At 43.6% G+C, this 19,526-nt stretch overlaps 1 protein-coding gene across 1 annotated transcript; it reads right to left on the bottom strand.

The window, feature by feature from the left end:
* Nucleotides 1-3,781: 3,781 nt before the first annotated feature.
* cops7a (COP9 constitutive photomorphogenic homolog subunit 7A) lies at nt 3,782-18,896 on the bottom strand. The gene is made up of 8 exons (XM_058389343.1): nt 18,790-18,896; nt 16,018-16,140; nt 10,228-10,303; nt 9,949-10,037; nt 8,863-9,065; nt 8,153-8,258; nt 6,724-6,893; nt 3,782-4,195 (listed from the first exon to the last, which is right to left on the bottom strand). The coding sequence occupies exons 2-8, from the start codon at nt 16,138-16,140 to the stop codon at nt 4,156-4,158; spliced, it is 807 nt and encodes a 268-aa protein (XP_058245326.1). The 5' UTR covers nt 18,790-18,896; the 3' UTR covers nt 3,782-4,155.
* Nucleotides 18,897-19,526: the final 630 nt, after the last annotated feature.

Raw genomic sequence — 19,526 nt, 5'->3', positions numbered from 1 at the left:
TGAGCCCAGACTGATGCAGGAGTGCAAAAGCAAAAGACTAAAAGGTGTTTTTAATCTCTGTCTAGTTATCATTAACATTAACATTATTTCTACAATCCATCATCGAGTCTTCAATGTAGGATTGTTTCTGTGGTTCGAATTTTCAATTCCACTATCTGTAGTTAACTAGAGATGGCACGATACCACTTTTTCTTTTCCAGTACTGATACTGATACCCTCTGATATTGCTTTCTTTAAAACTACAAAGCATTAGAATGGTTTTAAAAATCTGTTATTCCCAGCTCGGCCTGTGTATGTGGAGTTTGCATGATCTCCCTGTGCATCAGGGGTTTCCTCTGGGTTATTCAGTCTTCTCCCCAATCCAAAGACCAGTGTTGCTGAATGGCATCTCTAAATAGTTTGAATGGGTTTGTGAGTGTGTGTGATTGTGCCCTGTGATGGGATGGCACCCTGTCCTGGTTGTCCCCTGCCTTGTGCCCTGAATCCCCTGTGATAGACTCCAGGTTCCCTGTAACCCTGTGTATGATAAGTGCTACAGAAAATGAAAGGACTGATGGACAACAGCTTGAGTGAAAAGTTGAATCTATGAAATATTTACATATGACTTTCTTCGTATTTAGTTTGTATTTAGTAGTATTTGCTTTAATGACAATGTGCACTCAAGCTGCTTATGAACCATTTTATATCAAATCCATCAGCGTGTCATCTGCGTGTCACATGCTTAAATAGATAAGATTAGACATGAGGAAAATCTGGTCTTTTGCAGAAAGCAGTTAACGAATTTAGTATCACACATTTGGGTACATTTAAATAGGGACTTAAAAATGGTGCAGAATCTTGAATATTAAATATTCAAAATATTAATTGATTTAGTTTCTTTGCTTTAAAAATGTATAAAACCTTCTGTTTATTCCCAATTTTAAATGAAAAACGAAATCCCATCAATATTTAATTAGACAGTGGTATTCAGGTAATGACTGATTGGTATAAACAGCCCAAAGTGAGACAAGAAATCATTCCCCACACCATCACACCACCTCCACCAGCCTGGACTAATGACACAAGGCAGGTTGAGTCCATGGATTCATGCAGTTGCTGACATATTCTGATCCTATCATCTGTGTGCCTCAGCAGAAATCCAGATTCATCAGACCAGGCTACATTTTTCCAGTCTTTACCTGTCGAGTCTGTGCCCACTGCAGCCTCAGCTTTCTGTTCTTGGATGACAGAACTGGAACATTACTTGATCTTCTGCTGTTTCTGCCTTAAGTTTCAGCGTGTTGTGAATTCTGAGATGCTTTTCTGCTCCCCACAATTTTACAGAGTGATTATCTGAGTTACTCTAGCCTTTCTGTCAGCTCGAAGCAGTCCTCAGGATTGCTGTTCACTTTTATCTTTATTACACCATTCTGTGGAAACTCTAGAGACTGTTGTGTGTGAAAGTCCCAAGAGATCAGCAGTTATAGAAATACTCAAACTAGCCAGTCTGGCACCAACAATCATGCCTCGGTCAGAAACAAGGCAATGATTGATGTGAACATTAGCCAAAGCTGCTGGCCTATCTATTTTCTGTAGCGCTTATTCTACACAGGGTCAGGGAACCTGGAGTCTTTCCTAGGGGAGTCTGGGGACACCATGAACAGGGTGCCAAGCCATCACAGGGCACACTCACACACTAGAGACAATTTAGACAAATTTAGCCTACATCGTATATCTCTGAAATCTACAGGATAGAGGCAGGAATCAAACCCCCAACCCTGGAGATGTGAGGCAAAAAAATACAAAGAAAGCCTAATTTTCACACAAGGTGTTGTCAGTAATATCATTTATAATGAACACTATTGTATTAAATTAATATAGAACATGAAATATACATATAGACCTCACTGTATGTAAATATTTCCACTTCCAAAAAAAAAAAATTTCTTTTAGAAATCCAATTCTAATCTTTGCTGTTTGTTAAATGATCTGATATTCAATCCATTTTCTTCTTCTTTCTATTATCAGCCTGATACCATTTCTGTCAGATCGGTGCCATCTCTACAGTTAACTGATGTACCTGTCTAACATACATTGATAGTTTTTTATTTTATATTGATGAGTTCAGAACATTCCCCATTTATCTTGACAGAAAGAGACTTTATATCACAACACTGTTAATGTGAGATCAGGGGCGGGGAGAAGGAGGCGGGACTTCCAGGTCAGTTAAACACCTTCATGACCATCTTATGCTCCAGCTTTATGTCAGTTAACTGTTCTGTTGTTTTTATTGTGAGGAAAATAAGAGAATATTGTGTATTTTGGAGCGATGTCTCATAACAGCCTATGTTATCTGCTATTAAAACGCCGAGCTCCTACACAAAAAGGTTGGCAGGTCCGCCTTCCTCTTCTTTGCGTCAGTGATCCTTCACTCTTCTTTGAGAAGAGGAGAGTCACACTTTTAGAAATCAATTCCTCTACATAATTTCATCCACTTCCTGCTTCAACCCACCTAATTTAGATATCAGCTATCAGCTGATGAGTTCTCTGAGAAAAACAGGATACTGAACTAAACAGAACAGATGTCCACAGCACTGGAGACTGCAGAGTGAGGAAACGGTGGTGTGTCCTCTTACGAGTCCTGGAGTGAAGTCAAATCTTTAATGAAACTGAGCGAGTTTTTGGTTTTGTAATAAACAAATATTCTGGTCTTTGCCATGCAGATAGATACAATAATTTATTATTATTGTGTGTGTTTTTTTCCTCCCTTCATCTGGGACAAGTTCGATATACAGTACGTGTTCAAAAAACGTGTTAAAGCACTTTGGTTAAGAAACTTTTGTCTTATGAACTCAAAGTTCAGCTCCACATACTGTACAAGCTGTGATTTTTTTTTGTGACGTAGTTTTATATGACGTAGCACTGCCTTAAGTACTGTGTGTGGTTAACTGTATAAGAAAAGTTCAATAAAAAAAATCCCTTTATGGTGTTTTAAAAGTTGTGGATATGGATTTTGTGTATTGATTGCAAAGAGAAATTTGAAAGAAGTAGTGCATTGCGCATTGGATATGAACCTCGTCCACGGTTTATCGCTCTTATACACACACACAAACGCACACTAAATATCATAATCTCTCCCTCCATACACATACACACACACTTACACAGGTAGGCAGCTGTAACAGTTCACAGCTCCCATCTGTTCTGAGAGGCTGTGAACCACTGACGTTTTATCTCACTGACTAAAATTAACACCACTATTTATAGAGAGAGAGAGAGAAAGAGAGAGAGAGAGAGAGAGAGAGAGAGAATGAATAGCTGATTACATCAGAGCGGATGTAAAAACTATTGCACCGAACGGACGGATGATATCAGAAGACCGTGAAGAAGAGGAGGATGTAGGGTTAATACAAAAACATCTCATCTTTCTCCCTCTCCCTGCTTCTGAGTGGGAGCGGAGAATTAATTGCTACCATTAACGTCATGCAGAGGAAATGGAGAGAAAGAGGCTGAAAGCACATGGGACAAAATAATGGTTTTGGGTAGCGGCTGGTTATTTTCATAGGAAAACACGTGGAGAAATGGGACTACTCTAATATTCAGTATCTGTGTATATGCGTGTTTGTGTTTGTCAGCACCTGACAAGGGTTTTTTTGTGCGCATGTGTCTAAGCGAGATAATTAATGGCCTGATCTCTAAAGCACACAAGCTTCCTCTCTGGCTCAGCATGTGCATCATTTTAGATTACAGCGCAGAGGTAAAGATAGGGAGAGGAGTAAAAAATGATCAGGTTAGTGACAGAGGGAAAATGTTTATTCCTTTATCATCATCATCATCATCATCATCCATCCAGATTATGGAACAATGCAACTCAAAACACTCGGGGAAAGAAAACAAATAGATTTAAAACATTTACAAGCATACGTTTATGCACAGTTCGTTCTTTTTCACTCAAACACACACACACACTCACGCACAGAGAAAGTCTTTAATCCGGGTTTTGTATCTGTAAAGTCTGTGGTTATATGACGCCTGGACAGCAGTGTTGTGAAGAAGCTGCAATCTGCTCACTAGTTCTTCTGCCAGTGTGGATCCAAAGTGTGTCAAAAGTGTCTCTGTTCATCTCAGATCTGTTCATCAAGCCAGCGATCTGCACCTCTTAACATGCCTTCGGGCTCAGTTTGACTTTGACCAGATCTTCCCGCTCCCGCGAAGCCTGTGACATGGACACAAAGATCACGATTAACAAAACAATGTCAGTAAAGCAACAAAATCACAGAAGGTTTAAATAGCAGGCCAGGGACAATTAGTATCTTGTTAAGATTTGATTAGAACGGTGGGACGTCAGTAAACCTCTGTAATAACACTTAACTAGAGGAAAATTGAAGCACAGCAAACACACTTAATACTAATGAAACTAATAGCTGTAGACAGTGCATGAGCAGACACACTCCAGCGCTCGCTATGCAAGTCACACATGCTTTATTACGATAGCTATCAGAGCAAACACAAACACACGCTCACAGAAACACAGACGCATACACACACACGTGCATGCACGGCTGCAATAAATCTGCGCTGTAAATGCTCTCGGCTTTGCAAATGTTGAGGTTTTACATTCATTTCTCCTCATATTAAATGCCTGCTTTGGATCCACCACCATGGTCCAGGGTCCCAGCGTACAGATGGAAAATTCCTATTCAATATCCAAATTTCTAACCAGCCGCACTCCTCCTGCACCATGCTTACATAATACAAGCAATAACGACCTCCATCCAGCGGAGGAAAACACTCAAGTAACTCTTCTTTATTACTATTCTTATGAACTATTTTGGTGTATTTATGCTTGAGGATTACTGAAATGGAATACTTGTGCTGTTTTTAATTAAATTTGCAATAAACCCGTACTTTTTAGTCAATACACGTTTAGTTAGATCTTCAAAATCCTTGTTCCGTATCTCAACGATCTCTCTTCTGTCATCCAGCCAGTGACTGTAGACTAGACATCAATCACATGGTCTCAGTTTAACATCCAATCATTTCAGTGAGGTTCATCCATATAGAAATCAACCTTCAAGAATAATAACCTGTAGTGACCTTCTCATGTTATGCATTGTTTTTAACGCTAGACTGATCCTTATTATTACTATAAGATGTATGTTATATACACCGATCAGGCATAACATTATGAACACTGAGAGGTGACGTGAATAACACTGATCATCATGGCACCTGTTAGTGGGTGGGATATATTAGGCAGCAAGTGAACATTTTGTCCTCAAAGTTGATGTGTTAGAAGCAGGAAAAATGGGCAAGTATAAGGATTTGAGCGAGTTTGACAAGAACCAAATTGTGATGGCTAGATAACTGGATCAGAGCATCTCCAAAACTGCAGCTCTTGTGGGGTGTTCCCGGTCTGCAGTGGTCAGTATCTGTCAAAAGTGATCCTTTAAGTCCTGTAAGTTGCAAGGTGGAGACCATGGACCTCACAACTTACAGGACTTAAAGGATCTGCTGCTAACATCTTGGTGCCAGATACCACAGCACACCTTCAGGGATCTAGTGGAGTCCATGCCTTGATAGGTCAGGGCTGTTTTACCAGCAAAAGGGGGATCAAGACAATATTAAGCAGGAGGTCATAATGTTATGCCTGATAGGTGTAATATAAAACGAGGATGATCGTGTCCCTGACCCCACCTCAGTAAAATGCTTCAATATGCTCTGATAAATAAAGGCTAATGTCTTTTTTTTTGCTTCCCTGGAAGGAATGCAGATACATGTCAAGAGCTTGAGTCTGAGTGTTAACATCAAAGGTCAGAATGAAGAAAAAGTCTGATCTCTTTCAATTTAACCATGGCGTGGTTGTTGGTATCAGATGGACTGGTTTGAGTGTTTCAGAAACTGCTGATCTTCTGGGATTTTGACACACTACAGTCTCTAGAGTTTACACAGAATGGTGTGAAAAACAGGAAACAACCTGTAAGCAGAGGGTCTGCAGCTGAAACAGCTTATTAATGAGAGAGATCAGCGGAGAATGAGCAGACTGGACTTCCTGTCAGCTGATTGGATAACTGCATAAATTAACAGGTGTTTCTATTAAAGTGAATGGAGAGTGTATATACATATACACTGACCAGGCATAACATTATATTGTGCCTAATATATACCTATATATACTGCCTAATATTGTTTTGGTCCCTCTTTTGCTGCCAAAACAGCCCTGACCCATCATGCACTGTGTATTCTGACACCTTTCTATCAGAACCAGCATTAACTTCTTCAGCAATTTGAGCAACAGTAGCTCGTCTGTTGGATCAGATCACACGGACCAGCCTTCACTCCCCACGTGCATCATTGAGTCTTGGCTGCCCATGACCCTGTCGCCGGTTCACCACTGTTCCTTCCTTGGACCACTTTTGATAGATACTGACCACTGCAGACCGGGAACACCCCACAAGAGCTGCAGTTTTGGAGATGCTCTGATCCAGTGGTCTAGCCATCACAATTTGGTCCTTGTCAAACTCTCTCAAATCCTTACACTTGTCCATTTTTCCAGCTTCTAACATCAACTTTGAGGACAAAATGTTCACTTGCTGCCTAATATATCCCACCCACTAACAGGTGCCATGATGAGGAGATCATCAGTGTCATTCACGTCACCTCTCACTGCTCATAATGTTATGCCTGATCAGTGTATTTGAATGACTTCCGCCTCTGTCTCCAACATACTCGTACACCACTTACCCTTTAACCTTCGAACTCTTTTTCCCTGGTTGTCGTGATTCCTGAGAAGAGGCGGGGTCTCGCGGCTCGGCCGGTTGATCTGCGTCTTGATTGGACGCTGCTCCGGCAGGGGCGGGGCCAGAAGATGGTGAAGCAGAGCTGGCCTTCAGGGTTTTCTGTAGGTTGGACACCTAAATGAAAGGACGGATATAAGAACGTAAGAAGGGCTTGGTGTTCAAACACGGAAAAATAATAATAAGACAAAATGTCCTTTAACTGACTAATCCCTTTAATTGAATTTAGGACTTAAATTGGCTGGCTTCAGAGAATAAGCGGGTTATATAATACAGAAGTGCTGGAGTTTATCACAAACACATTGACTTTAGGATTTCTTTACATCAGCTTGTTACACACCAGGTCTAATGTGCATCCTGGAAGCGATTCAAACGCAATACTGAAGGCTTTAGCAGACTTTAGTGGTGGAAAAATTCGTTCTACAATAACTGTGCGTCCGAAGATCGAATTACGTTCGAACAACAAATTTAATTGTTGCGAAGAATATGCACAGCAGGGCTGTGACTCCTTCTGTTGTGCTCAGTACATTATTCACCATCAAAAACTCCCACCATAGCAAATATGTGCAGAACGCATGAAGTTAATAACGTTACTCGAAGATCAACCGCGACTCGGAGCAGGAAAAAGTGCTTACTGAAAAGGTCCTTCTCTTACTGGTTTTAGCTTTCCTTTGGGGTGAAATGTCTGTATGTGCTGATATAGTGCCGGAAAAAGCAAGTTTATTGCCATACCTTCATATACTCAGCTCAAGAGAGTGCAATTTTCAGCATAGTTGAGAACTGTATTTGAAATTTGACGCTTCCATCAATTACTTTTGTGTAATTTGACATTTTTAATATAAAAAAAAAATCCACTCAGATGGAAACACATCAAGAGTCGTAAACATACTAAAAGATTACTCCTGACCATGAAGCTGTGATATGATGCTGAGCTGCTGGGTGGAAACAAGCTGTCTGCTAGTGAAGGATCTTTTATACTGGAAAATAAATAGGGCTCTCTAGATCCATGCAGCTACATTTCAATATGGCATGTAATTATCTTCGGGGAGGGAAAACATAAGTCAGTCAGACGCTCCAAATAAAACAGCCAAATTAAACACGCCTAGCGAAACACTGACAGTTCGACTGAATCAAAGCTTTTTTAGCGATTTTCCGTTAGGACAGTGCTGTAGATCCCGTGATTATTTGAATGCAGTATTAAGAGTCTCCTGTTAAAAGTAAGCACTGCAGATATAGTTGTCAGAATGTAGCACTTTCCTTTACCTTTATAAATAAAGCATGGCTCTGAATTCCTTCAGGGTCTGCAGTTTATAACTGCTCTCGCGTCAGGTCAGTCCAAAACATATCCAATTTATTACACCCACACACTCACTGACCTCAGTCTCCACTTGCACTTTGACCTTCAGCTGGCCCTCCCTGTACTGATTAGCTCTGGAGACTTGCTCCTCGATTCCACACAACACCGCCTCGCATCCGGCACACCTGACAGAGCCGAGGAGACCACACACTGTGCATTACAACACTTTTCATAACCCCCCCAACACACACACACACACAAACACACACACACACACACACACAGTGTTTCTAGACACAGATCAGACATACATATACAAAGTCTCTATTTCTCTCTTCCTCACACACAGACGCACAAACTCTAGACACAGATAAGACATAAGTGTATACACACACACACACTTTCTAGAAACAGATCGGACATACACACAAAGCAACACATGTGGTTTGTAGACAAAGAGCAGACACATGCATACAAAATCTCTCTCTCTCTTGCTCACTTGCGCGCACACACACAAACTCTAGACACACATCAAACCTACACACACACATCACACAAACACACTGCCAGACTTCCTAGAAACAGATCACACACAGCAGTCTTTCCCTTGCTCACATACACACAAAACTCTAGAGACACAGATCAGACATACACACACAGCCACACACACAGATCAGACACAAAGACACACAGCGACACACACACAGTCTAGAAACAGATCCCATAAAAAAAACACACAGTTTTTGACTAAGATCAGGCATAAACATACAGAGTAACACACACACGTACCACTCCTGTAGCGTGCTGGCGATGTTCGGCAGCTCGTTAGGACCGAGGTCGCGGCCCACGCTGAAGTCCACCTCCACCTGCTGGTTGCGCTGGTCCAGTTTGCCGTGGATGATGTCGCAGTAGACGGCTTCGATGAGCAGGTCCTCCAGCTCACGCACATTCTTCAGCTCCAACTGCTGGAGCAGCAGCGAGTAGGGCAGACACTGGAGCAAACAGACGTCTGGGTTTAAGTCAGTTTGAATTTAAGAAGCAAAAAACAGTCCGTTCTTGACATAATGACTTAGCAGAGTAGAACACAATAATTAACAGCAGCAGAGCATGAAGCTTGGAGGTGCAGCGAAAGTGTTTGAATATGAATTTGGTATTATGTATTTAATAAATGTACATTTACAAATTATTTGAAATGACAGGCTTTTATATTTTGAAAATTCACAATCCTAAACACAAAATGACGTAATTCAGAAATCAGACCAAAAACAGATGCTGTCAGAGTGAACTCAGCGTTTATTAGCAATCACAGTCATCACTCCTCCATGAGGCAATGTTATGAAATATTTATGAAATATTACGCAGCTATGTTGCTGTGAATTGTCTTTGGCAAGCTTAACTAGTTAGAACTTACTGTCCACTTTAAAAGGAACACCTAAGAGCTTCAGTTATCAAACATGTGACTGTGGTGTTGTTCAACCACAGTTACCTGTTCACATACCCTTAAAATTATATTTTAAAAAAATATATAAATACATTTTATATTATATTTTATATAATCTATAAATAATTTTACCTAAATAAAATTTAATGTAATAAATTCTTAAAACAATTTAATTAAAAAAATTATTATAACAGATTCTGCATGTTGTATTTAAACCTATGACCTCAACTGTACTGAATTCTGATCACTCTGCTGCAAGAACTGGACAGATGAAGAGAGTCAGTTTACATCTGGTTCATGTCGAGGATTCTTCCTCATGTTTTCTCAGGAGCTTTTTCCTCCACAACGAAGCATGTAGTTTGCTCAAATCTCTGAAATCTATATTTCTCCAATGCCACCTTGTTAAGTAGAAATAAAAGTGAACTGAAACGTACCTTGAGGTTGGAGGCCAGACTGATGATTGACAGGTGTCGGAGCTTGTTCTTCTGGGACGGTGTAAGTTCAGGGAGCGATGCCGCTCTCTCTGAGGGGCAAAAACACAGAGACGTTATAAAATCCGGACCTGCAACACAGAATAGTCTGCTTCTCCTGACCTGACTATAGAGTTAGATTTCATATTCAGAGCAATAGTGAGCTGGACTGAGAAGCTTTCCAGAGTCTGACAGAGCAGAACCGACAAAGTCAAAGCTTTTTCTTGCCATTTTTCTGCTTACCTTTGTAGTCAGAGTAGGTTCCGTAGGCAAAGAGATTGAGGAGCTGATAGACGGGAGCATGAGGACCTGTCTCCAGCTGTGTCGAGAGGAGGGAGAGAGAGAGAGAGAGAGAGAGAGAGAGCGAAAGAGAGAGACAGAGTGAGACACACAGAGAGAGACAGAGAGAGAGAGACAGAGGCAGACAGAGAGAGTGAAAGAGAGACAGACAGAGTCAGAGAGGGGGGGGGGAGTAAGAGAGAGATAAGAAGGTCTGAAGGAAATGAAACAGATGATGTATGCTACAGTGTGACTGCACTTCAAAACTGTTGGTTATAAGTGATAGTTTGAGAGTACAGGACACCACCTCAGACTGGCAATCTTCCGAAAATAAGCAGAAAATGAATAATACAGTCAGTGAGTTGTATTCTGAGCTTCAAAGCCATTTCAACAATACACAATATGTATCATGATACTGCGCATTAACTGTCCAGTGGTGTTACTTTCAAAAATAAAATAAATAAAAATAAATATAAAAAGTCTAGTAATACTTCAATAAATGCCACAAAATATATGTATTTAATTTTCTTTTTATATATACACACATATATATATATATATATATATATATATATATATATATGTACAATTAAAACAAAAGATAAAGTAGCACATTTCCACACCACATCATCTGCTTCAAGTTGGTTTGTAATTTATTTCCTTTTTTTAAATTATTATTATTTTTTCTTTTTTTAAATATATCACAGTATGCCAGGAGAGCACACTGGGGCATACTTTATCTTCATGCTATCTGTATTATACTGTCATAAATCCTGTAGTTTCATTTTTACCACAATATTTTTTCCAACCCTTAAAAAAAAGAAAAAGAAAAAAGAAACCCTGATTAGTTTAAAAAATATTGGCACCCCTACTACAATTTGAAGTGTCTGAAAGCCAGAGGAAGATTGCTTTCACTGATTTATCCGTCTAGTGAGAATTGTTGTTATAGGAAAATAATCTAAAGCAGGGTAATATGATACAGCAGAGTGGTGTAGTACAGCAGGGTGGTCTGGTACAGCAGGGTGGTCTGGTACAGCAGGGGGGTGTGGTACAGCAGGGGGGTGTGGTACAGCAGGGGGGTGTGGTACAGCAGGTTGGTGTGGTACAGCAGGTTGGTGTGGTACAGCAGGGGGGTGTGGTACAGCAGGGTGGTCTGGTACAGCAGGGTGGTCTGGTACAGCAGGGTGGTCTGGTACAGCAGGGTGGTCTGGTACAGCAGGGTGGTCTGGTACAGCAGGGTGGTGTGGTACAGCAGGGTGGTGTGGTACAGCAGGGGGGTGTGGTACAGCAGGTTGGTGTGGTACAGCAGGTTGGTGTGGTACAGCAGGTTGGTGTGGTACAGCAGGGGGGTGTGGTACAGCAGGTTGGTGTGGTACAGCAGGTTGGTGTGGTACAGCAGGGGGGTGTGGTACAGCAGGGGGGTGTGGTACAGCAGGTTGGTGTGGTACAGCAGGTTGGTGTGGTGCAGCAGGGGGGTGTGGTACAGCAGGGGGGTGTAGTACAGCAGGGGGGTGTGGTACAGCAGGAGGGTGTGGTACAGCAGGTTGGTGTGGTACAGCAGGGGGGGGTGGTACAGCAGGGGGGTGTGGTACAGCAGGGGGGTGTGGTACAGCAGGGGGGTGTGGTACAGCAGGTTGGTGTGGTACAGCAGGGGGGTGTGGTACAGCAGGGGGGTGTGGTACAGCAGGGGGGTCTGGTACAGCAGGGGGGTCTGGTACAGCAGGGGGGTCTGGTACAGCAGGGGGGTGTAGTACAGCAGGGGGGTGTGGTACAGCAGGGGGGTGTGGTACAGCAGGGGGGGTGGTACAGCAGGGGGGGTGGTACAGCAGGGGGGGGTGGTACAGCAGGGGGGGGTGGTACAGCAGGGGGGTGTGGTACAGCAGGGGGGTCTGGTACAGCAGGGGGGTGTAGTACAGCAGGTTGGTGTAGTACAGCAGGGGGGTGTGGTACAGCAGGGGGGGTGGTACAGCAGGGGGGTGTGGTACAGCAGGTTGGTGTAGTACAGCAGGGGGGTGTGGTACAGCAGGGGGGGTGGTACAGCAGGGGGGTGTGGTACAGCAGGGGGGTGTAGTACAGCAGGTTGGTGTAGTACAGCAGGGGGGTGTGGTACAGCAGGGGGGGTGGTACAGCAGGGGGGTGTGGTACAGCAGGGGGGTCTGGTACAGCAGGGGGGTCTGGTACAGCAGGGGGGTCTGGTACAGCAGGGGGGTGTGGTACAGCAGGGGGGTGTGGTACAGCAGGGGGGGTGGTACAGCAGGGGGGGGTGGTACAGCAGGGGGGGGTGGTACAGCAGGGGGGGGTGGTACAGCAGGGGGGTGTGGTACAGCAGGGGGGTGTAGTACAGCAGGTTGGTGTAGTACAGCAGGGGGGTGTGGTACAGCAGGGGGGGTGGTACAGCAGGGGGGGGTGGTACAGCAGGGGGGGGTGGTACAGCAGGGGGGTGTAGTACAGCAGGGGGGTGTAGTACAGCAGGGGGGTGTGGTACAGCAGGAGGGTGTGGTACAGCAGGTTGGTGTGGTACAGCAGGGGGGGGTGGTACAGCAGGGGGGTGTGGTACAGCAGGGGGGTGTGGTACAGCAGGGGGGTGTGGTACAGCAGGTTGGTGTAGTACAGCAGGGGGGTGTGGTACAGCAGGGGGGTGTGGTACAGCAGGGGGGTGTGGTACAGCAGGGGGGTCTGGTACAGCAGGGGGGTCTGGTACAGCAGGGGGGTCTGGTACAGCAGGGGGGTGTAGTACAGCAGGGGGGTGTGGTACAGCAGGGGGGTGTGGTACAGCAGGGGGGGTGGTACAGCAGGGGGGGGTGGTACAGCAGGGGGGGGTGGTACAGCAGGGGGGGGTGGTACAGCAGGGGGGGGTGGTACAGCAGGGGGGTGTGGTACAGCAGGGGGGTCTGGTACAGCAGGGGGGTGTAGTACAGCAGGTTGGTGTGGTACAGCAGGGGGGTGTGGTACAGCAGGGGGGGGTGGTACAGCAGGGGGGGGTGGTACAGCAGGGGGGGGTGGTACAGCAGGGGGGGGTGGTACAGCAGGGGGGGGTGGTACAGCAGGGGGGTGTGATACAGCAGGGGGGTGTGATACAGCAGGGGGGTCTGGTACAGCAGGGTGGTCTGGTACAGCAGGGTGGTCTGGTACAGCAGGGTGGTCTGGTACAGCAGGGTGGTGTGGTACAGCAGCGTGGTCTGGTACAGCAGGGTGGTGTGATACATCAGGGTGGTGTAGTACAGCAGGGTGGTGTAGTACAGCAGGGTGGTCTGGTACAGCAGGGTGGTGTAGTACAGCAGGGTGGTGTAGTACAGCAGGGTGGTCTGGTACAGCAGGGTGGTCTGGTACAGCAGGGTGGTCTGGTACAGCAGGGTGGTCTGGTACAGCAGGGTGGTGTGATACATCAGGGTGGTGTAGTACAGCAGGGTGGTGTAGTACAGCAGGGTGGTCTGGTACAGCAGGGTGGTCTGGTACAGCAGGGTGGTCTGGTACAGCAGGGTGGTGTAGTACAGCAGGGTGGTGTAGTACAGCAGGGTGGTGTAGTACAGCAGGGTGGTCTGGTACAGCAGGGTGGTGTAGTACAGCAGGGTGGTGTAGTACAGCAGGGTGGTGTAGTACAGCAGGGTGGTCTGGTACAGCAGGGTGGTGTAGTACAGCAGGGTGGTGTAGTACAGCAGGGTGATACTCCCTGACATTAAGCAGCTTGGTTTATGTTGAACACCAGCAGCTGCACACGTGTGGAAGCAGCAGTCATGCGAGTGGCACTTGTACTCACACCTTCGCTTTTTTGTTTCCGAGCCCAACAGTGATTTTAATGATGTCACACACTGACGAGCTCCGTCTCAATTAAAACTTTCCGCTGTCGTCATGTTCGATTCAGGAGACTGGTACAGAAAACAGACCTTGTGGTATGTCTGAAGGTGACAGATGAAGTTTTTAAAATTTAAACACAACTGGACCAGCTAGTGTTAGGACTTCTAGGGTAGGCCATAAATATGTGATTTGAGACACAGCACTAGCTGGTTTAGCAAAGGAAAGGGAAATATATCCTTTTGGGGGTTTTTTTGTCACTAAATTACAGTGCTGTGTATCTGGTTTGTGATGAAGATGAAATTTGTGTGAAATAACTTCGAAATAACTTCGAAAAACTAACAGATTGAGAATTTCTATCACGTCTCCATTTATAAAATCAAGCAATCCCTTGTGTCGTCGTGAATGCCAGAGCTGCTATTTTACTCCGGAAAATACTGCTGAAAGAAATGTACTGTTAATGATTTTCAGCTCAAGTAATACAGCCTGTAATAGTCTGGGATGTTATTTAGTTACAGCAAGAGAGATTTTTAAAAAAGAGAGAGTTCTCGCCATTCTCAGTGCACAGAGCAGGAATGCTGTCGTAATCTTTAAGAAGGACAAATCCACTGTATAGGACTAAAGCTGCCTAGAAACACTAGGTTTGGTATTAGGAGTGTGTGGTGTTCAGGAGATACACAGATGATATGCATCAGATGCTGCATTTTGGTAGCAAAGGGTTAAATTCTAAATGTGTCTCTTTTAAATGTTGTATCTGTTATTTCTGATCGTAATTTTATTTCTTATCTCCTGTGTGGATTTTTATACAATAATAGTGGAAGCTGTGGCGTAGTCGAGCACGGTTTTGTAAATGGAGGGCGGAGCTGAAGGAAGGTAAGTGGAATCACACACCTGTGCTTTAGTGAGCAGCAGCAGAGATAAAAAAAAGGGAGAGAAGTACAAGGAGAGAGAGAGAGAGAGAGAGAGCTGAGTGTATGTGTGTGCAGTTAAATAGTGGCCATGTCCACACTAATACATTTTAGTTTAAAAGCATATATTTTTCTGTCCCTTTTTGGCCTTCCATTCACACGGAGACGCTGTTTTTAGTCAATAAAAAGGTATCTTTTTTTAAAACACTCTCCAATTTGAAAACACCGTTTTCGTGACGCAGTGTGGACTGGGAAAACGGAGGCTTTCGATAACGATGACGTATTTTTAGTCATGTCATGCAGTCTTCTGACCAATTCAGCATACATTCAGAATACATTCTTGCTCTCTTTTGCAGCTTTCGCAGCAACTCCACCTCACTGTCTGTCCATTTAAAAAGCTCTGTGCTTTTCCTCAACATATTGCTGTGATGTTTCAAAGAGCCAGAAAGTAAATAAACACCAGGAGGAAATGACCCAGGTTTAACTCGTACATAGTACAGGGACCATTACATTGGATGATCAACTTTTGGGAAACGACTGACAACAATAACGTGAACGCAAAGCATTTTTACAAAAACATCATTTTCAAATTTATCCTGATTAGCATAGATGTAACCTCTGAAAAGCAAACCTCAAATAAAACACCTTTTTTGATTTCACAAGCCTGCCTCAAATTCCCTATTTCCCACAAACTTGGCTACAATAATCATAACCATTTGGTTATTTTATTTTTTTGCCTGGCCTAAGAGTACACAGAACTCATTACCACTTGGTAATACTGCTGGTTCATCACTATTACAGCAACATTAAGTCCACTCTTAATGAAGTACTCTCTGAAAGTTTCTCAAGTCACTTACACAACTTTATCAATGTCACCTAGGACATCTGCTCCAAAGCCTCAAAGATGTAACAGATGAGGCGGACAGGCAAGACCTTAAACACCAATGTGTACAGCGCATACACGACTGCACCCTTGTTTTTATGCGCATCATGAAAGCAGAGAAAATCGATCGCGCAAGTGTTTGTACCAAGTGATGGATAAACAATGAACTACCTCTCGAACGTTTGGCAGCTCCAGTATGTCTGAGAAAACATAAAGCCCCGGAGTCTCCAACAGTGAACTGATGGCCTGAGCCAAGGCTGAACCCGACAGAGACAGCAGCTGATCCACCTCCATCTGTAAGAGAGAGAGAGAGAGAGAGAGAGAGAGAGAGAGAGAGAGAGAGAGAGAGAGACACAGAGAGAGAGACACAGAGAGAGAGACAAAGAGACAGTGAGAGAGTGAGAGAGAGAGACAGACAGAAAGACAGAGGGAGAGAGAGAGATGAATTCATACTGTGTGATTACAGAACTGCATTACTATGCTTTCTCGTCATGCTTCATGAGATAATCACAACAAAATATCAAATTTATAGAACACTTCAGATTATATGATGAAGATCCTGAGATTAAAGAAAACATTTACGCTTTGCGCTCATCAGTAATTGGTGTGATCTAGGCTTGTGCGGGAAAAGCTGTGTAGACAGAAAGATTCTTCATAATGAGCTTGAGGTAATATTTGTTTTCTGTCCATTAGCATGTTTTGTTATTGACAGTAGCATACTTGGAGCTGCCCCATGAGCTTTGCATCATCAGTAGCCATCGTCATGTTAGTGGTTTTGGCAACACTAGTGTTTAAACACTATTTTAAACAAATATTTTGGACATTACCACTCTCTTTGGTAGCTAATTTGGCCACTGGTGAGCATTATGTGTGAGCATTATGCCTAAAGAGTGTTACAACACTCACTACTGCTCAGACTTTAGGTATTTAGGCTCCAGTCCTGGTCACAGCACGTCAGAGTTTAGCATTTCTCCTTGTATAAAACAACTAAGTGAATCCATAAGGCAATTATCAAGAGCTCAAGGCGCTTCATGACTGAAGTCTTGCTCTACTCATGAAATGTGTGCAGTCAGGTGTCCAAATGTCGAAACCTGTCACAACACTTCACAAGTGAATACGGTCTGATTGTGTCTGGATTGGCAGTCTGGGTGGCTACACCAAGACAAACAGCTTGTCTTGAATCTGATTGATCAGATGTTGATTAATTCCTCTAAGAGCAATTCTGACTGTAATACAAATCACATTCTAGTGTATCACTTTAATAGTAACTCATCCACAAGGACTTTTATGGCAACTTACAATTGCTCATATGGTGAGGTTTTCTGTAAGGAGAATTACACCGATCAGCCATAACATTAAAACCACTGACAAGAGTTAATGCACTGTCACCTTCCCAGGATAGCCAGCATGAACTTTTTAGGCAGTTTGTGCTACAGTAGCTCTTCTGCAGGATTTGGACCACACAGACTAGCCTTTGCAGTGAGCACTTTGTCACTAGTTCACTTCTTTAGAGCACTATTGGTAGGTACTGTCCACTGCATACCGGGATCACTCCACAAGACCTGCTACTTTGGAGATGCTCTAACTGACATGTCTAGCCATCACAATTTGCCCCTTGTCTTATGAAGCCTCTTAGATCCTTACATTTGTACCTTTTTTCACCATCTTTGAAACCTGATTGTTTACTTACTGTCTATATAATCATACCCCCTAACAGGTGCCACTGTAACGAGATAATCAATGTTACTCACGTCACCTGTCAGTGGTTTTAATGTTGTGTTACAGCTGATCAAATTTAGAAAAGGGGTCTGGTGTGTCAGCGCTTTGTAATGGTCAGTAATGTTTCTGCTACTGAAGCATCTTCAGGATAGACTTCAGTAAGAGAGAGAGAGAGAGAGAGAGAGAGAGAGAGAGAGATAGAGATAGACAGACAGACAGACAGCATGAGAGAGATAGAGAGCGAGAGAGAGACAGAGGCAGAAAGAGACACAGAGAGAGAGACAGACAGAGAAAGAGAGAGAGAGAAAGAGACAGAGAGACAGTGAGAGAGAGACAGACAGAAAAACAGAGGGAGAGAGGGAGAGAGAGAGATGAATTCATAAGATGAATAAGTTAAGAGTCAAGAGAGAGCGAGAGAGACAGAGAGACAGAGAGAGAGAGACTGTTGCAGGAATGTAAGTGTTTATATCTACAATAATATAAGTGGTCACAGGAACTAACATGCTTTCTGGACGCTATAAATAGTTAAAAGGCATGGACATGTTCATCAGGAAATTAAAATTAGACGAGGTGTGAGAGGAGAAGAATGAAACACTTCGAGACTGGAAAAAGAATCAAACTTCCGGGCAGTAACCGGAACTCCACTTCGTGTCCAGACCACCTCACCCTGGTGTTGATTACTTTCCTAAAACAGCACACACCCAGGCTGTGTCTGATTCCTTACGAAACATGTAATGACAGCACGGATTACACAACTGCACGGTGTTCATCAGGGTTACATCCCAAATATGAGTACAACAACATTAACGATGGAACAGTATAGAGACTGTCATGAACACTAAGAGTAAAGAAAATATGATGTGTTTTTAATTTATTTTTGCAGAGTGACTTGCATAAGTGCCCCCTAGCACGAGCAGTTAGCTTTCTACAAAACAGCTAAAGGCATTTTAAACACACCGCAACGTTTGAATTAGAAGAAACAGACATCTCTCGTGATCGCTGCATTTCACTAAATGATCAGAGATCCCTGAGCTGATCCTCTAACTAAAGCCGTTAGCTTGTTGATTAGCCTAGCTAGTCAGCATGGAAGCACAGCATCGAGGCCGGACTTCACGTGTAATGTTTAACAAACTTGATTTAATGCGTGTTTAATGTGAATTCGCCCAGCACAGTTTGTCCTGCCCGGTTCTTCACGTTAGACAGAAAGTAAATAAATGCCTTTACCGTTTTATTGTCAGAAAGTAAGGTAAGATCGCGTCTTCTCCTCTTTTGCAGGCTCCGTGACACTTCCGCTAGTTTACGTCGACAACAAAACAACGCCTTCTCTGATTGGACACGGAGAAGAAAGCGGAAGACGAACAGCGCCGGGAACCAATCAGTTAGCCGGAAAGAGCAAGTAGCAAGACATAGGGGAGGTGCGCGGCCATGGAAACAGGCTGGATCCCAAATAACGACCCTCTCTATTGGAATACACTAGATAGGGTGTTGTGATAGTGGTTTCCTCATATGAATGACAAGCCATTTGGAACGCCGTATATAAAATACAATAATAACTGGTTAATTGTAGACAAATCTTTCCTTTTTTAAATTCTTTACGTAACATCACTAACAAACACAGTACAGTACAAAAAAACGGCTAGGTTGGTAGGGGATTTGGGGGGGGGGGCAAAGGGAGGAGAGCTTGCAACTAATGTTTGGAATGGATCTGTCCTCAAAATACAAAAGGAAAGGTCTCCAAACTTTAAAAAATCTGTTAATCGAGCCGTGTATGGAGTTTCTCTAACTTTAAATATGCCATGACACCTTCTACCCACTTGATGTGTGTTGGTGGTTTGTTTGACTCCCAGTGTAGGAGTATAAGTCGTCAGGCCAACAAAGAAGAGAAAGCCAATGCACCGATTGACCTGGATGGTAGTAAGAGCTTCTCAGAAGTCACACCAAATATTGCTATAATCGGATCC

Source organism: Hemibagrus wyckioides, linkage group LG01 (genome assembly GCF_019097595.1).
Source record: "Hemibagrus wyckioides isolate EC202008001 linkage group LG01, SWU_Hwy_1.0, whole genome shotgun sequence".
Classification (NCBI taxonomy): Eukaryota; Metazoa; Chordata; class Actinopteri; order Siluriformes; family Bagridae; genus Hemibagrus; species Hemibagrus wyckioides.
The sequence above is the reverse complement of the archived record's forward strand: the minus strand, read 5'-3'. Positions and strand labels throughout refer to the sequence as shown.